Source organism: Telmatherina bonti, assembly GCF_933228915.1.
Source record: "Telmatherina bonti genome assembly, chromosome: 18".
Taxonomy (NCBI): Eukaryota; Metazoa; Chordata; class Actinopteri; order Atheriniformes; family Telmatherinidae; genus Telmatherina; species Telmatherina bonti.
Genome location: NC_136616.1, coordinates 38,896,738 through 38,915,336, shown reverse-complemented (window position 1 = coordinate 38,915,336; position 18,599 = coordinate 38,896,738). Strand labels below are relative to the sequence as shown.

Sequence of the window (18,599 nt, the reverse complement as noted above, 5' to 3'; positions counted from 1 at the left end):
TCAGGACATATTAGAACTTTGAGATGTTATAGCCTGGACATGTTGGAACCTGTTAGGACATCTTAGAACTTTGACATGTTGGAACCTGTTAGGACATCTTAGAACTTTGACATGTTAGAACCTGGACATGTTGGAACCTGTTAGGACATGTTAGAACTCTGACATATTATAACCTGGACATGTTGGAACCTGTTTGGACATATTAGAACTATGACATGTTAGATCCTGGACATGTTGGAACCTGTTAAGACATCTCAGAACTATGACATGTTAGAACCTGGACATGTTGGAAGCTGTTAGGACATATTAGAACCTGGACATGTTGGAACCTGTTTGGATATAGTAGAACGTGAACATGTTAGAACCTGTTTGGGCATATAGAAACCTGGACATGTTGTAACCTGTGAGGACATGTTGGATCGTGAACATGTCAGAAACTGTTGTGGCATATTAGAACTTTGACATATTTGGCCCTTTTTGGATGTATTAGAACTTGGACACATTGGAACCTGTTATGACATATCAGAACTTCGACATCTTAAACCCTGGACATGTTGAAACCTATTAGGACATATTAGAACGTTGACATATTAGAATCTGGACATGTTGGAACCAGCTTGGGCATATTAGAACTATGACATTTTAGAACCTGGACATATTGGAACCTGTTTGGCCATATTCGAGTTATGACCTGTTAGAACCTGGACATGTTGGAACCTGTGAGGACATGTTGGATCCTGGACATGTTGGAAACTGTGAGGACATATTAAAAACTGGATATCATATAACCTGGTAGGACATATTGGAACTTTGACATGTTAGAACCTGGAGATGTTGGAACCTGTGTGGACATGTTAGAACCTGGACATGTTGAAACCTGATAGGAGATATTAGAACCTTGACATGTTGGAACCTGGACATGTTGGAACATGTTAGGACATATTAGAACCTGGACATGTTGGAACTTGTTTGTATATATTAGAATGTGGACATGTTAGAATCTGGACATGTTGGAACCTGTTTAGGACATATTAGAACCTGGAAATGTTGGAACCTGTTTGGATATATTAGAATGTGAACATGTTGGAACCTGTTTGGGCATATTAAAAGCTGAACATATTTGAACTATGAAATGTTCTAATCTGTTAAGACAGATTCTAACCTGAACTTGTTAGAACCTGTGAGGACAGATTAGAACTGGGGCATTTTAGAACCTGTGAGGACATTTTACAACCTGGACATGTTAGAACCTGTGAGGACATGTTAAAAACTGGATATTATAGAACCTAGTAGGACACACTGGAACTTTGACATTCCTTTTACAACCTGGACATGTTGGAACCTGTGAGGACATGTTAGAACCTGGACATGTTGAAACCTGTGAGGACATATTAAAAACTGGATATTATAGAACCTGGTAGGACATATTGAAACTTTGACATGTTAACACCTGGACATGTTGGAACCTGTGAGGACATGTTAGAACCTGGACATGCTGACACCTGATAGGAGATATTAGAACCTTCTCATGTTTGAACCTGTGAGGACAGATTAAAACTGGGGCATGTCAGAACCTGTTAGGACATATTAGAACCTGGACATGTCAGAACCTGTTAGGACATATTAGAACCTGGACATGTTGGAACCTGTTAGGACATATTAGAACAGGGGTGTCCAAAGCCGTTCCTCGAGGGCCGCTGTCCTGCAGGTTTCCCATGTATTCCTGTTCCAACACATCTAGCTTCCACTAAATGGATCAAACAGCCAATGACGTGCACAACTGATTAAGCTCTAGTACTAATTAATTTGAATCAGGTGTGTCTGAGCAGGGATACATAGAAAACCTGCAGGATTCTGGCCCTCGAGGACCGGAGCTGGACACCTCTGTATTAGAACTTTGACATGTTAGAACCTGGACATGTTGGAACCTGTGAGGACATATTCGAACCTGGACATGCTGACACCTGATAGGAGATATTAGAACCTTGACATGTTTGAACCTGTGAGGACAGATTAAAGCTGGGGCGTGTCAGAACCTGTTAGGACATTTTACAACCTGGACATGTTAGAACCTGTGACGACATGTTAAAAACTGTATATTATAGAACCTGGTAGGACATATTGGAACTTTGACATGTTAGAAACTGAACAAGTTAGAACCTGTTAGAACATTTTACAACCTGGACATGTTAGAACCTGTGAGGACATGTTAAAAACTGGATATTATAGAACCTGGTAGGACATATTGGAACTTTGACATGTTAGAACCTGAACATGTTAGAACCTGTTCGGACATATTTGAACTTGGACATGCTGAAACCTGTTTTTGACTTATTAGAAGCCAAACTAATGATTATGTCCAACATCATTATTTTATTGATCGTGCTATACCTTGCTAGACGACTGGTTCTGGTGACTCAGCTGGATGGTAATCCTTCTCTGCAGCAGACTGAGAATTCCTGATCATGTAAATGTCAAATAAAATGGGATTTAATGACGCCATCTTATTTCACAAATTTAATGCACTTACTATTGTTTGGGACTTTCTTGTGCTTTCTGAAAGTGGTTATGATGTATATCAGGGGATCAACAACTCTGGTCCTGCAGGCTTTGGATGTTTCCCTGAAGATACACACATGATTAAAACGAAGGCATCATCAACCTTCCTCTCATGTGATGATGTGATACATTGATAATTCTAGTAGGTTTTTATGGGGATGGGCGTGGACATAGACCCCAAAACACGGGAGAGAAATTGACCCACCTGTCTAGTCTGTGTGAACATAGATATAGTTTCCTCAGGAAGGACATGAAAGATTCAGCATAGAAGTGTGGAAAAATGATGTAATAGAACTTTTATGTGCATATGTATATCCTGCTGTGTTTTTCAGTAGAATCCACGAGAACATTATTTCTTCATCTGTATCTCCATGTCATTCAGCAGCAGCTCTAAGTGGCCTCTGTATGACTTGGGTAACCATTCTGAGTTAGTGACTGACACTTGTCACAATTTATGAGGCTTTGGGGTGAAAGGACACGGCCATGTCTCGAATGTAGCTGTGTGAACTACTACTCTCTGTGGTATTTTGTGACATCAAGGTTGAACAGTTCTTTAGAACTTTGAATGTTTCTTGGAAATGAATATGTTGAAAAAGATTGAAATAAATCTGGAGCAGGAAATAACCTATCACTTTAACTTCTTGCAGGTTTTCATGATGAAACTTACCTGGTTGCTAGGGACATGCCTGTGGTTGCTATGCATTACGGAGGTCTGGACAGCAACATTCAAGCTGGCCCTGGTTGGTCCGTGGTCATGTGATCCAATGTTCTCCCGAGCAATGCCAACAGCAGCGGCCAATCTGGCGTTGTCACGGTTACAAAGTGACAGTGACCTGAGCAGAGGTTACTGGTATGACGTAAAACTTCTTGACGAGGATTGCTCCGTTTCCAAAGGTTTGCTTTCCAATCAGCTGAAATAAAATAAACTAATATTCCAAAACAAAATTTAGATTGTAATAAAATTTTTTCTTTGGAACTCTATGATTCTTCTTTTTTCAGCTCTGACTGAATTTGGGGAGATGGAGGGATATGGCCACGCCTACATCGGGCCTTTTAATCCCGGCCTCTGCCACGCTGCTTCTTTATTGGCCCAGCACTGGGAAGCTGGGCTTGCATCGCCTGGCTGTTTAGATGCTGATTGGCCAAACCTGCCGCCAATCACGCCTCCCAACAAAGTTCTGTTTACTGTGCTCCGATTTTTCCGTTGGGCACATGTTGCTGTCGTCTCAGGTGAGGCAACACTCTGCTGTGACAGGGTGTTTAAAGGAAGGGGTGGGGTCAGATGTTTGCATGAAAGGAGAAGTGCATAATGAGCTCACACAAGTAACTCATATGTGTAATAACAATTCTACATTCATATTTAATGCTTTTCAAACTCTTTCCATGAGTTTTCAACGAAAATTTGACTTGATGGTGTGCTAACTCAGGTGATGGGGTGGTTAGTCACGTGATGTGGTTCTAAATCAGGTGATGGGGTGGTTAGTCACATGATGGGGTTCTAACTCAGGTGATGGGGTGGTTAGTCATGTGATGGGGTGTTAACTCAGGTGATGGGGTAGTTAGTCACGTGATGGGGTGTTAACTCAGGTGATGGGGTGCTAACTCAGGTGATGGGGTGGTTAGTCATGTGATGGGGTGCTAACTCAGGTGATGGGGTGGTTAGTCATGTGATGGGGTGGTTAGTCACGTGATGGGGTGGTTAGTCACGTGATGGGGTGCTACCTCAGGTGATGGGGTGGTTAGTCTTGTGATGGGGTGCTAACTCAGGTGATGGGGTGGTTAGTCATGTGATGGGGTGCTAACTCAGGTGATGGTGTGCTAACTCAGGTGATGGGGTGGTTAGTCATGTGATGGGGTGCTAACTCAGGTGATGGGGTGGTTAGTCATGTGATGGGGTGCTAACTCAGGTGATGGGGTGGTTAGTCATGTGATGGGGTGGTTAGTCACGTGATGGGGTGGTTAGTCACGTGATGGGGTTCTAATTCAGGTGATGGGGTGGTTAGTTACGTGATGGGGTGGTTAGTCACGTGATGGGGTGGTTAGTCACGTGATGGGGTTCTAATTCAGGTGATGGGGTGGTTAGTCATGTGATGGGGTGGTTAGTCACGTGATGGGGTGGTTAGTCACGTGATGGGGTTCTAACTCAGGTGATGGGGTGGTTAGTTACGTGATGGGGTGGTTAGTCACGTGATGGGGTGGTTAGTCACGTGATGGGGTGGTTAGTCACGTGATGGGGTTCTAACTCAGGTGATGGGGTGGTTAGTTACGTGATGGGGTGGTTAGTCACGTGATGGGGTGGTTAGTCACGTGATGGGGTTCTAATTCAGGTGATGGGTTGGTTAGTCATGTGATGGGGTTGTAACTCAGGTGATGGGGTGGTTAGTCACATGATGGGGTGGTTAGTCACGTGATGGGGTGCTAACTCAGGTGATGGGGTGGTTAGTCATGTGATGGGGTGCTAACTCAGGTGATGGGGTGGTTAGTTACGTGATGGGGTGCTAACTCAGGTGATGGGGTGGTTAGTTACGTGATGGGGTGCTAACTCAGGTGATGGGGTGGTTAGTCACATGATGGGGTTCTAACTCAGGTGATGGGGTGGTTAGTCACGTGATGGAGTTCTAACTCAGGTCATGGGGTAGTTAGTCATGTGATGGGGTGCTAACTCATGTGATGGGGTGGTTAGTCATGTGATGGGGTGCTAACTCAGGTGATGAGGTGGTTAGTCATGTGATGAGGTGCTAACTGCGGTAATGGGGTGGTTAATTACGTGATGGGGTGCTAACTCAGGTGATGGGGTGGTTAGTTACGTGATGGGGTGCTAACTCAGGTGATGGGGTGGTTAGTTACGTGATGGGGTGGTTAGTCACGTGATGGGGTGGTTAGTCACGTGATGGGGTTCTAATTCAGGTGATGGGTTGGTTAGTCATGTGATGGGGTTGTAACTAAGGTGATGGGGTGGTTAGTCACATGATGGGGTGGTTAGTCACGTGATGGGGTGCTAACTCAGGTGATGGGGTGGTTAGTCATGTGATGGGGTGCTAACTCAGGTGATGGGGTGGTTAGTTACGTGATGGGGTGCTAACTCAGGTGATGGGGTGGTTAGTTACGTGATGGGGTGCTAACTCAGGTGATGGGGTGGTTAGTCACATGATGGGGTTCTAACTCAGGTGATGGGGTAGTTAGTCACGTGATGGAGTTCTAACTCAGGTCATGGGGTAGTTAGTCATGTGATGGGGTGCTAACTCATGTGATGGGGTGGTTAGTCATGTGATGGGGTGCTAACTCAGGTGATGGGGTGGTTAGTTACGTGATGGGGTGCTAACTCAGGTGATGGGGTGGTTAGTTACGTGATGGGGTGCTAACTCAGGTGATGGGGTGGTTAGTCACATGATGGGGTTCTAACTCAGGTGATGGGGTGGTTAGTCACGTGATGGAGTTCTAACTCAGGTCATGGGGTAGTTAGTCATGTGATGGGGTGCTAACTCATGTGATGGGGTGGTTAGTCATGTGATGGGGTGCTAACTCAGGTGATGAGGTGGTTAGTCATGTGATGAGGTGCTAACTGCGGTAATGGGGTGGTTAATTACGTGATGGGGTGCTAACTCAGGTGATGGGGTGGTTAGTTACGTGATGGGGTGCTAACTCAGGTGATGGGGTGGTTAGTTACGTGATGGGGTGGTTAGTCACGTGATGGGGTGGTTAGTCACGTGATGGGGTTCTAATTCAGGTGATGGGTTGGTTAGTCATGTGATGGGGTTGTAACTAAGGTGATGGGGTGGTTAGTCACATGATGGGGTGGTTAGTCACGTGATGGGGTGCTAACTCAGGTGATGGGGTGGTTAGTCATGTGATGGGGTGCTAACTCAGGTGATGGGGTGGTTAGTTACGTGATGGGGTGCTAACTCAGGTGATGGGGTGGTTAGTTACGTGATGGGGTGCTAACTCAGGTGATGGGGTGGTTAGTCACATGATGGGGTTCTAACTCAGGTGATGGGGTAGTTAGTCACGTGATGGAGTTCTAACTCAGGTCATGGGGTAGTTAGTCATGTGATGGGGTGCTAACTCATGTGATGGGGTGGTTAGTCACATGATGGGGTTCTAACTCATGTGATGGGGTGGTTAGTCATGTGATGGGGTGCTAACTCAGGTGATGGGGTGGTTAGTCATGTGATGAGGTGCTAACTGCGGTAATGGGGTGGTTAATTACGTGATGGGGTGCTAACTCAGGTGATGGGGTGGTTAGTTACGTGATGGGGTGCTAACTCAGGTGATGGGGTGGTTAGTCATGTGATGAGGTGCTAACTGCGGTAATGGGGTGGTTAATTACGTGATGGGGTGCTAACTCAGGTGATGGGGTAGTTAGTCATGTGATGGGGTGCTAACTCATGTGATGGGGTGGTTAGTCACGTGATGGGGTGGTTAGTCATGTGATGGGGTGCTAACTCAGGTGATGGGGTTGTTAGTTACGTGATGGGGTGCTAACTCAGGTGATGGGGTTGTTAGTTACGTGATGGGGTGCTAACTCAGGTGATGGAGTGGTTAGTCACATGATGGGGTTCTAACTCAGGTGATGGGGTGGTTAGTCACGTGATGGAGTTCTAACTCAGGTCATGGGGTAGTTAGTCATGTGATGGGGTGCTAACTCATGTGATGGGGTGGTTAGTCATGTGATGGGGTGCTAACTCAGGTGATGGGGTGGTTAGTCATGTGATGGGGTGCTAACTCAGGTGATGGGGTGGTTAGTCACGTGATGGGGTGTTAACTCAGGTGATGGGGTGGTTAGTCACGTGATGGGGTGGTTAGTCACGTGATGGGGTGCTAACTCAGGTGATGGGGTGTTAGTCACGTAATGGGGTTCTAACTCAGGTGATGGGGTGGTTAGTCACGTGATGGGGTGCTAACTCAGGTGATGGGGTGGTTAGTCATGTGATGGGGTGCTAACTCAGGTGATGGGGTGTTAGTCACGTGATGGGGTTCTAACTCAGGTGATGGGGTGGTTAGTCACATGATGGGGTTCTAACTCAGGTGATGGGGCTTTTAGTCACGTGATGGAGTTCTAACTCAGGTCATGGGGTAGTTAGTTATGTGATGGGGTGCTAACTCATGTGATGGGGTGGTTAGTCATGTGATGGGGTGCTAACTCAGGTGATGGGGTGGTTAGTCATGTGATGGGGTGTTAACTCAGGTGATGGGGTGGTTAGTCATGTGATGGGGTGGTTAGTCACGTGATGGGGTGCTAACTCAGGTGATGGGGTTCTAACTCAGGTGATGGGGTGGTTAGTCATGTGATGGGGTGGTTAGTCACGTGATGGGGTGCTAACTCAGGTGATGGGGTGTTAGTCAGGTGATGGGGTGTTAAATCAGGGGATGGGGTGGTTAGTTACGTGATGGGGTGCTAACTCAGGTGATGGGGTTCTAACTCAGGTGATGGGGTGGTTAGACATGTGATGGGGTGCTAACTCAGGTGATGGGGTGGTTAGTCATGTGATGGGGTGTTAACTCAGGTGATGGGGTGGTTAGTCATGTGATGGGGTGTTAACTCAGGTGATGGGGTGGTTAGTCATGTGATGGGGTGTTCACTCAGGTGATGGGGTGGTTAGTCATGTGATGGGGTGTTAACTCAGGTGATGGGGTGGTTAGTCATGTGATGGGGTGTTAACTCAGGTGATGGGGTGGTTAGTCATGTGATGGGGTGTTAACTCAGGTGATGGGGTGGTTAGTCATGTGATGGGGTGTTAACTCAGGTGATGGGGTGGTTAGTCACGTGATGGGGTGGTTAACTCAGGTGATGGGGTGCTTAGTCATGTGATGGGGTGCTAACTCAGGTGATGGGGTGGTTAGTCACGTGATGGGGTGTTAACTCAGGTGATGGGGTGGTTAGTAATGTGATTGGGTGCTAACTCAGGTGATGGGGTGTTAGTCACGTGATGGAGTGTTAAATCAGGTGATGGGGTGGTTAGTCACGTGATGGGGTGCTAACTCAGGTGATGGGGTTCTAACTCAGGTGATGGGGTGGTTAGTCATGTGATGGGGTGGTTAGTCACGTGATGGGGTGCTAACTCAGGTGATGGGGTGTTAAATCAGGGGATGGGGTGGTTAGTTACGTGATGGGGTGCTAACTCAGGTGATGGGGTTCTAACTCAGGTGATGGGGTGGTTAGTCATGTGATGGGGTGTTAACTCAGGTGATGGGGTGGTTAGTCATGTGATGGGGTGTTCACTCAGGTGATGGGGTGGTTAGTCATGTGATGGGGTGCTAACTCAGGTGATGGGGTGGTTAGTCATGTGATGGGGTGTTAACTCAGGTGATGGGGTGGTTAGTCATGTGATGGGGTGTTCACTCAGGTGATGGGGTGGTTAGTCATGTGATGGGGTGTTAACTCAGGTGATGGGGTGGTTAGTCATGTGATGGGGTGTTAACTCAGGTGATGGGGTGGTTAGTCATGTGATGGGGTGTTAACTCAGGTGATGGGGTGGTTAGTCATGTGATGGGGTGTTAACTCAGGTGATGGGGTGTTAACTCAGGTGATGGGGTGGTTAACTCAGGTGATGGGGTGGTTAGTCATGTGATGGGGTGGTTAACTCAGGTGATGGGGTGGTTAGTAATGTGATGGGGTGTTAACTCAGGTGATGGGGTGGTTAGTCACGTGATGGGGTGTTAACTCAGGTGATGGGGTGGTTAGTAATGTGATTGGGTGCTAACTCAGGTGATGGGGTGTTAGTCACGTGATGGAGTGTTAAATCAGGTGATGGGGTGGTTAGTCACGTGATGGGGTGCTAACTCAGGTGATGGGGTTCTAACTCAGGTGATGGGGTGGTTAGTCATGTGATGGGGTGGTTAGTCACGTGATGGGGTGCTAACTCAGGTGATGGGGTGTTAAATCAGGGGATGGGGTGGTTAGTTACGTGATGGGGTGCTAACTCAGGTGATGGGGTTCTAACTCAGGTGATGGGGTGGTTAGACATGTGATGGGGTGTTAAATCAGGTGATGGGGTGGTTAGTCACGTGATGGGGTGCTAACTCAGGTGATGGGGTGGTTAGTCATGTGATGGGGTGTTAACTCAGGTGATGGGGTGGTTAGTCATGTGATGGGGTGCTAACTCAGGTGATGGGGTGGTTAGTCATGTGATGGGGTGCTAACTCAGGTGATGGGGTGTTAGTCACGTGATGGGGTGGTTAGTCACGTGATGGGGTGTTAACTCAGGTGATGGGGTGGTTAGTCATGTGATGGGGTGTTAACTCAGGTGATGGGGTGGTTAGTCATGTGATGGGGTGTTAACTCAGGTGATGGGGTGGTTAGTCATGTGATGGGGTGTTCACTCAGGTGATGGGGTGGTTAGTCATGTGATGGGGTGTTAACTCAGGTGATGGGGTGGTTAGTCATGTGATGGGGTGTTAACTCAGGTGATGGGGTGGTTAGTCATGTGATGGGGTGTTAACTCAGGTGATGGGGTGGTTAGTCATGTGATGGGGTGTTAACTCAGGTGATGGGGTGTTAACTCAGGTGATGGGGTGGTTAACTCAGGTGATGGGGTGGTTAGTCATGTGATGGGGTGGTTAACTCAGGTGATGGGGTGGTTAGTCATGTGATGGGGTGTTAACTCAGGTGATGGGGTGGTTAGTCATGTGATGGGGTGTTAACTCAGGTGATGGGGTGTTAACTCAGGTGATGGGGTGTTAGTCACGTGATGGGGTGGTTAGTCATGTGATGGGGTGTTAACTCAGGTGATGGGGTGGTTAGTCATGTGATGGGGTGTTAACTCAGGTGATGGGGTGGTTAGTCACGTGATGGGGTGGTTAACTCAGGTGATGGGGTGGTTAGTCATGTGATGGGGTGGTTAGTCATGTGATGGGGTGGTTAACTCAGGTGATGGGGTGTTAGTCACGTGATGGGGTGGTTAGTCATGTGATGGGGTGGTTAACTCAGGTGATGGGGTGTTAGTCACGTGATGGGGTGGTTAGTCATGTGATGGGGTGGTTAACTCAGGTGATGGGGTGGTTAGTCATGTGATGGGGTGTTAACTCAGGTGATGGGGTGGTTAGTCATGTGATGGGGTGTTAACTCAGGTGATGGGGTGGTTAGTCACGTGATGGGGTGGTTAACTCAGGTGATGGGGTGGTTAGTCATGTGATGAGGTCCTAACTCAGGGGATGGAATGATAACTTGTAAGATGTTGGTGACTATTCTATTTTACAGTCTTTCAGCAGATGCTTTTATCAAAACATTAATTAACTACAGCAATTAACCTTACAGGCATGTTTTGTATGAGGAAGCCAGATTACCCATTCAGAACCCATGCACACCCCCCCCCCCCCCCCCCCCCCCCCCCCCCAGCCAGGGCTCAAACCTTCTCTGTGTGAGACCACAGTGCTAACAACAATGCAAACATGCTCATATGATCAGGTGTTTATACATATAATTGAGTGGTCAGCAAAATCTTTATTGTTCCAAATATAGTATTTTAAACTAGCAAAGCACTTGGAGAGCACAAACTTCTGCCAAGGGCCACAGTTTTAAAAAGTTCCTGGATCCGAACAGTGAGCCGCATCACCACCAAAATTGAATCAGTTCTTCCTTTTTTACAATTCCAACAAGTCCCGAAACTTTCATGAAAATCCGTCCTTAACTTTTTGAGTTATCTTGAACACAAACAAACAAACAGATAAAGCCGGTAAAAACATAACCTCCTTGGCAGAGAAAATAAATTTAGTTGATCGTATCGCGAATCCACAAATAATACTGAAAATAAGTTTATCAAAAAAGCCTTTATCCTTGATAAGTTGTATAGAAATTTATTGCTAATCACATCACAAAAGTGGCAAGATTTCAAAATGTGTTCATCATTATTTGCAAGTAGTCTTTTCTGAGTAAATTTGTGATTAGAAAGATCAATATGAAAAGATTTGAAAGCACAATTCTTTCTAATTTTATTCATTTATACACATCTTATGATGAGATCTAACGAAATGTTGCATTGACTGACCTGTTTATCTTTCTGTCTTGTGGTTCGGATGTCTTTTATGTTTTAATCAGCTCCCACTGACCTTTGGGAAAGCACTGGACAAGAAGTTGCCTCTGCACTCCGTGCGATGGGCCTGCCAATCGGTCCTGTGGTTACCATGGAAACAAAGCACAAGAACAGGGCTCGAGAGGCGCTGAAGGAGATAAGACAAGCTGACAAAGTCAAAGGTCAGAGCAGACTGAAATATCCAAAGCTGGTAGATCAGTGGTGCATCAGTGTGGAAGCAGATGAGAGAAATGAGGGTCATAAAGCCTCAGGGGCCTTGAATGTTAGTCATGTAACTTTTAGATTTCATTGATCACACATGAGCCAATTACAATGCATAGTGTATGATAGTTATATGTATCAACAGATTTCAGTAACTACTGCTTGGTTACAATAAAAGCATGATAAACAATTACCATATTGACTAATCAGTGAACGAACTAATCGTGGCTTCAGTTGGTTGATTTCTGACTACCCAGGTATCGAGGGCTCAGGAGATGCCCGCTTGGACAAAATGCATTTAATATTGTAATTTGATGTGAATCCATAATTTATGTGATCAGATAAAAGTAGATATCAACCAGCTTTTCCACATCAAACTTCACAAACTTAATTTCTTCTTTAGTGGTCATCATGTGCATGAGCTCTATTCTGATTGGCGGAGAGCACCAGAAAGAGCTCCTATTGGCTGCCCTGGATATGGGGATGGTCTCTGATGGCTATGTGTTTATTCCCTATGACGCCTTGCTGTATGCCATGCCATACCAGGTAAATGATCACATTTCTACTTGGCTCACATTTGAAATGTTTCTACATGTGTAGTTCCACCAAGAGGGTGGTGCTGTTCATCAAGAACAAGATTAAGAAAATAAATGTTTTAAATGAATGATTGTTGAAAATGAATCAATGAAAAAACTCTTGGTCTTGTATTTTATATTGTCACATCCAAATCTGAACTTTTCCACCTGAAAACCTTGCTGGTTGATGAAAGAAAAGTTCTGATTGTTTCCCTTCTTTGGACCTTTGTTAAATCAGGACATAAACTTCTACCAGCTGACCAACAGCACTGCCCTTCGTCACGCCTACAGTGCTGTTCTGACTGTTACCATGGCTTCTGACCAGAGTTTTTATGAAGCTTTTCGTCAGGCTCAAGTCAGCAGAGAAATTCGCTCAGCCATCTCTGCAACAGAGGTAAATGCATGAATGACATAAAAGTTAATACACAGGAAAATTTACAGTGCCCAGTAACAACACTCTGTGATGTAAACAAGAACTCAGCTGTGGGTTTGATCACCCCAAGAGATTTAATTTACTTCCCAACCATGCCACAGAAAAGGACCGCCCCCATCACCACCACCACCACCACCACTATCCGAAGAAAAGGGAAACTGACATGGTCTCACTCAGCTAAAACCTAAGGTTCACAGTACTTTTCTCTGATATTACTGTATGACTCTCCCTTTCAATGGAAGCTCATGTGGAGCATAAAGCTGTTATGTTAAACCAGGAAAACCATCCCGAGACAGAGAAAGTGGTCTTCAGGTTGTTCCCAGAACCAAGAATGTAACCGCAGCTCTTCTTCACCAGGTTTCATTACCATTCAATCACTGAGCCTTGTGACCAACATGTTTTGGCTCTGAAATGTAAACAGTTCCCAGGACCAATCTCTAGACTGGTCAGGTGACGTAGTAACATCATGTGACCATAACAACTGGGCTGTGGTGAACAAAACCACAGCCCAGCTTCAGAGGAATAGTGTAAAAATCTGTCTGTACAGTTGGAATAGTGGAAGGTGCAGAAGAACAAGACCTGCAGAGGATGTCCAGGAGCAGCTGGTGGAAGCAACCAGTTTCGAAATGGATCCAGACATTGAGATTGAGTGTGCTCCATAGCAGGTTGATGTGACAGCAGAGACCAACAAGTCCTTGTTAGTTTTCTGAGGTTTGGAGCCAGAAAGATGATGCATGAGAGAAAGAGTGGTATCGTGGGAAGACAACTCCTTCTTTCAATACCTTTCGTAGCACATTGCTCAGAGGCACAAGCATGCTGGACTGGCTGTGCTGAGAGTTGTTGCTCACCATGTCTGGCATACTTTTGCTTCTCCATTGGAATGTGTGACCTTATTTTCAAGAGACCCAAAGGAAGATCGTAATAAATCCCTCTCACCTTTGTGTGGGCGGGGTCACATTGGCAAGATCACTCTTCTCTGAACACGTTCCACTCTGTATGTTCTGCATGTGACTCAGTCAATGAGGCGTCTGCAGGTTTATTCACTAACAGCAGCTGGTTTTCTTCCTGTGTTTCTGACTTGACCTGAACTACATGGTTTATATGTAGCTTCTTCATCTCTGGTGCTCCTGACAGTTGTATTTGTGTGTGCGTGTGTATATATATATATATATATTCAATTCAATTTAACTTTATTTATACAGCGCCACTTCACAACAATATTGTCCCAGGACACTTTTCATACACATCATTTCAAGCCAATTCATACATATCCTATCATAGAAACCAACTGATTGCATCGAGTCATGACTTGGTTCCAATCCTCCATCCTGAGCTGCACGCGGTGACAGTGGGATGTAAAAAACTCCCCTTTAACAGGAAGAAAACCTCCGGCAAAACCCGGCTCGACTGGTTGGGGTGGAGAGGACAGGAAAGAAAGATCAACATGTACAATTGCACTTAGTTAAAATTTATATGTGTATATATATATATATATATATATATATATATATATATATATATATATATATATATATATATATATATATATATGTATATACTTCAGGAGAGAGGAGTAGAGAGGAGACTGGTCCCTTCAGGAGAGAGGAGGGAGGAGGAGACTGGTCCCGTCAGGAGAGAGGAGGGAGGAGGAGACTGGTCCCGTCAGGAGAGAGGAGTAGAGAGGAGACTGGTCCCGTCAGGAGAAAGGAGTAGAGAGGAGACTGGTCCCGTCAGGAGAGAGGAGTAGAGAGGAGACTGGTCCCGTCAGGAGAGAGGAGGGAGGAGGAGACTGGTCCCGTCAGGAGAGAGGAGTAGAGAGGAGACTGGTCCCGTCAGGAGAGAGGAGGGAGGAGGAGACTGGTCCCTTCAGGAGAGAGGAGGGAGGAGGAGACTGGTCCCGTCAGGAGAGAGGAGGGAGGAGGAGACTGGTCCCGTCAGGAGAGAGGAGTAGAGAGGAGACTGGTCCCGTCAGGAGAAAGGAGTAGAGAGGAGACTGGTCCCGTCAGGAGAGAGGAGTAGAGAGGAGACTGGTCCCGTCAGGAGAGAGGAGGGAGGAGGAGACTGGTCCCGTCAGGAGAGAGGAGTAGAGAGGAGACTGGTCCCGTCAGGAGAAAGGAGTAGAGAGGAGACTGGTCCCGTCAGGAGAGAGGAGTAGAGAGGAGACTGGTCCCGTCAGGAGAGAGGAGGGAGGAGGAGACTGGTCCCGTCAGGAGAGAGGAGTAGAGAGGAGACTGGTCCCGTCAGGAGAGAGGAGGGAGGAGGAGACTGGTCCCGTCAGGAGAGAGGAGGGAGGAGGAGACTGGTCCCGTCAGGAGAGAGGAGTAGAGAGGAGACTGGTCCCGTCAGGAGAGAGGAGTAGAGAGGAGACTGGTCCCGTCAGGAGAGAGGAGGGAGGAGGAGACTGGTCCCGTCAGGAGAGAGGAGTAGAGAGGAGACTGGTCCCGTCAGGAGAGAGGAGTAGAGAGGAGACTGGTCCCGTCAGGAGAGAGGAGTAGAGAGGAGACTGGTCCCGTCAGGAGAGAGGAGGGAGGAGGAGACTGGTCCCGTCAGGAAAGAGGAGTAGAGAGGAGACTGGTCCCGTCAGGAGGGAGGAGGGAGGAGGAGACTGGTCCCGTCAGGAAAGAGGAGTAGAGAGGAGACTGGTCCCGTCAGGAGAGAGGAGGGAGGAGGAGACTGGTCCCGTCAGGAGAGAGGAGTAGAGAGGAGACTGGTCCCGTCAGGAGAGAGGAGTAGAGAGGAGACTGGTCCCGTCAGGAGGGAGGAGGGAGGAGGAGACTGGTCCCGTCAGGAGAGAGGAGTAGAGAGGAGACTGGTCCCGTCAGTAGAGAGGAGTAGAGAGGAGACTGGTCCCGTCAGGAGAGAGGAGGGAGGAGGAGACTGGTCCCGTCAGGAGAGAGGAGTAGAGAGGAGACTGGTCCCGTCAGGAGAGAGGAGTAGAGAGGAGACTGGTCCCGTCAGGAGAGAGGAGGGAGGAGGAGACTGGTCCCGTCAGGAGAGAGGAGTAGAGAGGAGACTGGTCCCGTCAGGAGAGAGGAGTAGAGAGGAGACTGGTCCCGTCAGGAGGGAGGAGGGAGGAGGAGACTGGTCCCGTCAGGAAAGAGGAGTAGAGAGGAGACTGGTCCCGTCAGGAGAGAGGAGGGAGGAGGAGACTGGTCCCGTCAGGAGAGAGGAGTAGAGAGGAGACTGGTCCCGTCAGGAGAGAGGAGTAGAGAGGAGACTGGTCCCGTCAGGAGGGAGGAGGAGACTGGTCCCGTCAGGAGAGAGGAGTAGAGAGGAGACTGGTCCCGTCAGGAGAGAGGAGTAGAGAGGAGACTGGTCCCGTCAGGAGAGAGGAGTAGAGAGGAGACTGGTCCCGTCAGGAGAGAGGAGTAGAGAGGAGACTGGTCCCGTCAGGAGAGAGGAGGAGGAGGAGACTGGTCCCGTCAGGAGAGAGGAGTAGAGAGGAGACTGGTCCCGTCAGGAGAGAGGAGTAGAGAGGAGACTGGTCCCGTCAGGAGGGAGGAGTAGAGAGGAGACTGGTCCCGTCAGGAGAGAGGAGTAGAGAGGAGACTGGTCCCGTCAGGAGAGAGGAGTAGAGAGGAGACTGGTCCCGTCAGGAGAGAGGAGTAGAGAGGAGACTGGTCCCGTCAGGAGAGAGGAGGGAGGAGGAGACTGGTCCCGTCAGGAGAGAGGAGTAGAGAGGAGATGGTCCGTCGGAGGGGAGGGGAGACTGGTCCCGTCAGGAGAGAGGAGGAGGAGGAGACTGGTCCCGTCCAGGAGAGAGGAGTAGAGAGGAGATGGTCCCGTCAGGAGAGAGGAGTAGAGAGGAGACTGGTCCCGTCAGGAGAGAGGAGTAGAGAGGAGACTGGTCCCGTCAGGAGAGAGGGAGGGAGGAGGAGACTGGTCCCGTCAGGAGAGAGGAGGGAGGAGGAGACTGGTCCCGTCAGGAGGAGAGGAGTAGAGAGGAGACTGGTCCCGTCAGGAGAGAGGAGTAGAGAGGAGACTGGTCCCGTCAGGAGAGAGGAGGAGGAGGAGACTGGTCCCGTCAGGAGAGAGGAGGAGGAGGAGACTGGTCCCGTCAGGAGAGAGGAGTAGAGAGGAGACTGGTCCCGTCAGGAGAGAGGAGGAGAGAGGAGACTGGTCCCGTTCAGGAGAGAGGAGGAGGAGGAGACTGGTCCCGTCAGGAGAGAGGAGGGAGGAGGAGACTGGTCCCGTCAGGAGAGAGGAGGGAGGAGGAGACTGGTCCCGTCAGGAGAGAGGAGGGAGGAGGAGACTGGTCCCGTCAGGAGAGAGGAGGAGGAGGAGACTGGTCCCGTCAGGAGAGAGGAGGGAGAGAGGAGACTGGTCCCGTCAGGAGAGAGGAGGGGAGAGAGGAGGACTGGTCCCGTCAGGAGAGAGGAGTAGAGAGGAGACTGGTCCCGCCAGGAGAGAGGAGTAGAGAGAACTGGTCCCGTCAGGAGAGAGGAGAGAGAGGAGACTGGTCCCGTCAGGAGAGAGAGGAGGGAGGTCCCGTCAGGAGAGAGGAGTAGAGAGGAGACTGGTCCCGTCAGGAGAGAGGAGGGAGAGAGGAGACTGGTCCCGTCAGGAGAGAGGAGTAGAGAGGAGACTGGTCCCGTCAGGAGAGAGGAGTAGGAGGAGACTGGTCCCGTCAGGAGAGAGGAGTAGAGAGGAGACTGGTCCCGTCAGGAGAGAGGAGTAGAGAGGAGACTGGTCCCGTCAGGAGAGAGGAGTAGAGAGGAGACTGGTCCCGTCAGGAGAGAGGAGGGAGGAGGAGACTGGTCCCGTCAGGAGAGAGGAGTAGAGAGGAGACTGGTCCCGTCAGGAGAGAGGAGTAGAGAGGAGACTGGTCCCGTCAGGAGAGAGGAGGGAGGAGGAGACTGGTCCCGTCAGGAGAGAGGAGTAGAGAGGAGACTGGTCCCGTCAGGAGAGAGGAGGGAGGAGGAGACTGGTCCCGTCAGGAGAGAGGAGGAGGAGGAGACTGGTCCCGTCAGGAGAGAGGAGGAGAGGAGACTGGTCCCGTCAGGAGAGAGGAGTAGAGAGGAGACTGGTCCCGTCAGGAGAGAGGAGGAGAGGAGGAGACTGGTCCGTCAGGAGAGAGGAGGGAGGAGGAGACTGGTCGGGAGGAGGAGACTGGTCCCGTCAGGAGAGAGGAGTAGAGAGGAGACTGGTCCCGTCAGGAGAGAGGAGTAGAGAGGAGACTGGTCCCGTCAGGAGGAGAGGGAGTAGAGAGGAGACTGGTCCCGTCAGGAGAGAGGAGTAGAGAGGAGACTGGTCCCGTCAGGAGGAGAGGAGGGAGAGAGGAGACTGGTCCCCGTCAGGAGAGAGGAGGGAGGAGGAGACTGGTCCCGTCAGGAGAGAGGTAGAGAGGAGACTGGGTCCCGTCAGGAGAGAGGAGGGAGGAGGAGACTGGTCCCGTCAGGAGAGAGGAGGCGTAGAGAGGAGACTGGTCCCGTCAGGAGAGAGGAGTAGAGAGGAGACTGGTCCCGTCAGGAGAGAGGAGGAGGAGGAGACTGGTCCCGTCAGGAGAGAGGAGGGAGGAGGAGACTGGTCCCCGTCAGGAGAGAGGAGTAGAGAGGAGACTGGTCCCGTCAGGAGAGAGGAGTAGAGAGGAGACTGGTCCCGTCAGGAGAGAGGAGGAGGAGGAGACTGGTCCCGTCAGGAGAGAGGAGGAGGAGGAGACTGGTCCCCCCGTCAGGAGAGAGGAGGAGAGAGGAGACTGGTCCCGTCAGGAGAGAGGAGTAGAGAGGAGACTGGTCCCGTCAGGAGAGAGGAGGGAGAGGAGACTGGTCCCGTCAGGAGAGAGGAGGAGGAGGAGACTGGTCC

General features: G+C 49.1%; 1 protein-coding gene across 1 annotated transcript in view; it reads left to right on the top strand.

Annotated features, from left to right (window-relative positions):
• Positions 1 to 3,215: 3,215 nt before the first annotated feature.
• The window catches only part of LOC306769411 (retinal guanylyl cyclase 2-like), a gene marked incomplete at both ends in the record, with an annotated part of 78,286 nt that continues 62,902 nt past the window's right edge, over positions 3,216 to 18,599 (top strand). The window contains 5 exons of the mRNA XM_079257996.1: positions 3,216 to 3,453; positions 3,559 to 3,789; positions 11,594 to 11,749; positions 12,193 to 12,335; positions 12,603 to 12,758. Coding sequence (XP_079114122.1) covers positions 3,216 to 3,453; positions 3,559 to 3,789; positions 11,594 to 11,749; positions 12,193 to 12,335; positions 12,603 to 12,758 — 924 coding nt within the window. The remainder of the gene's footprint in view (positions 3,454 to 3,558; positions 3,790 to 11,593; positions 11,750 to 12,192; positions 12,336 to 12,602; positions 12,759 to 18,599) is intronic.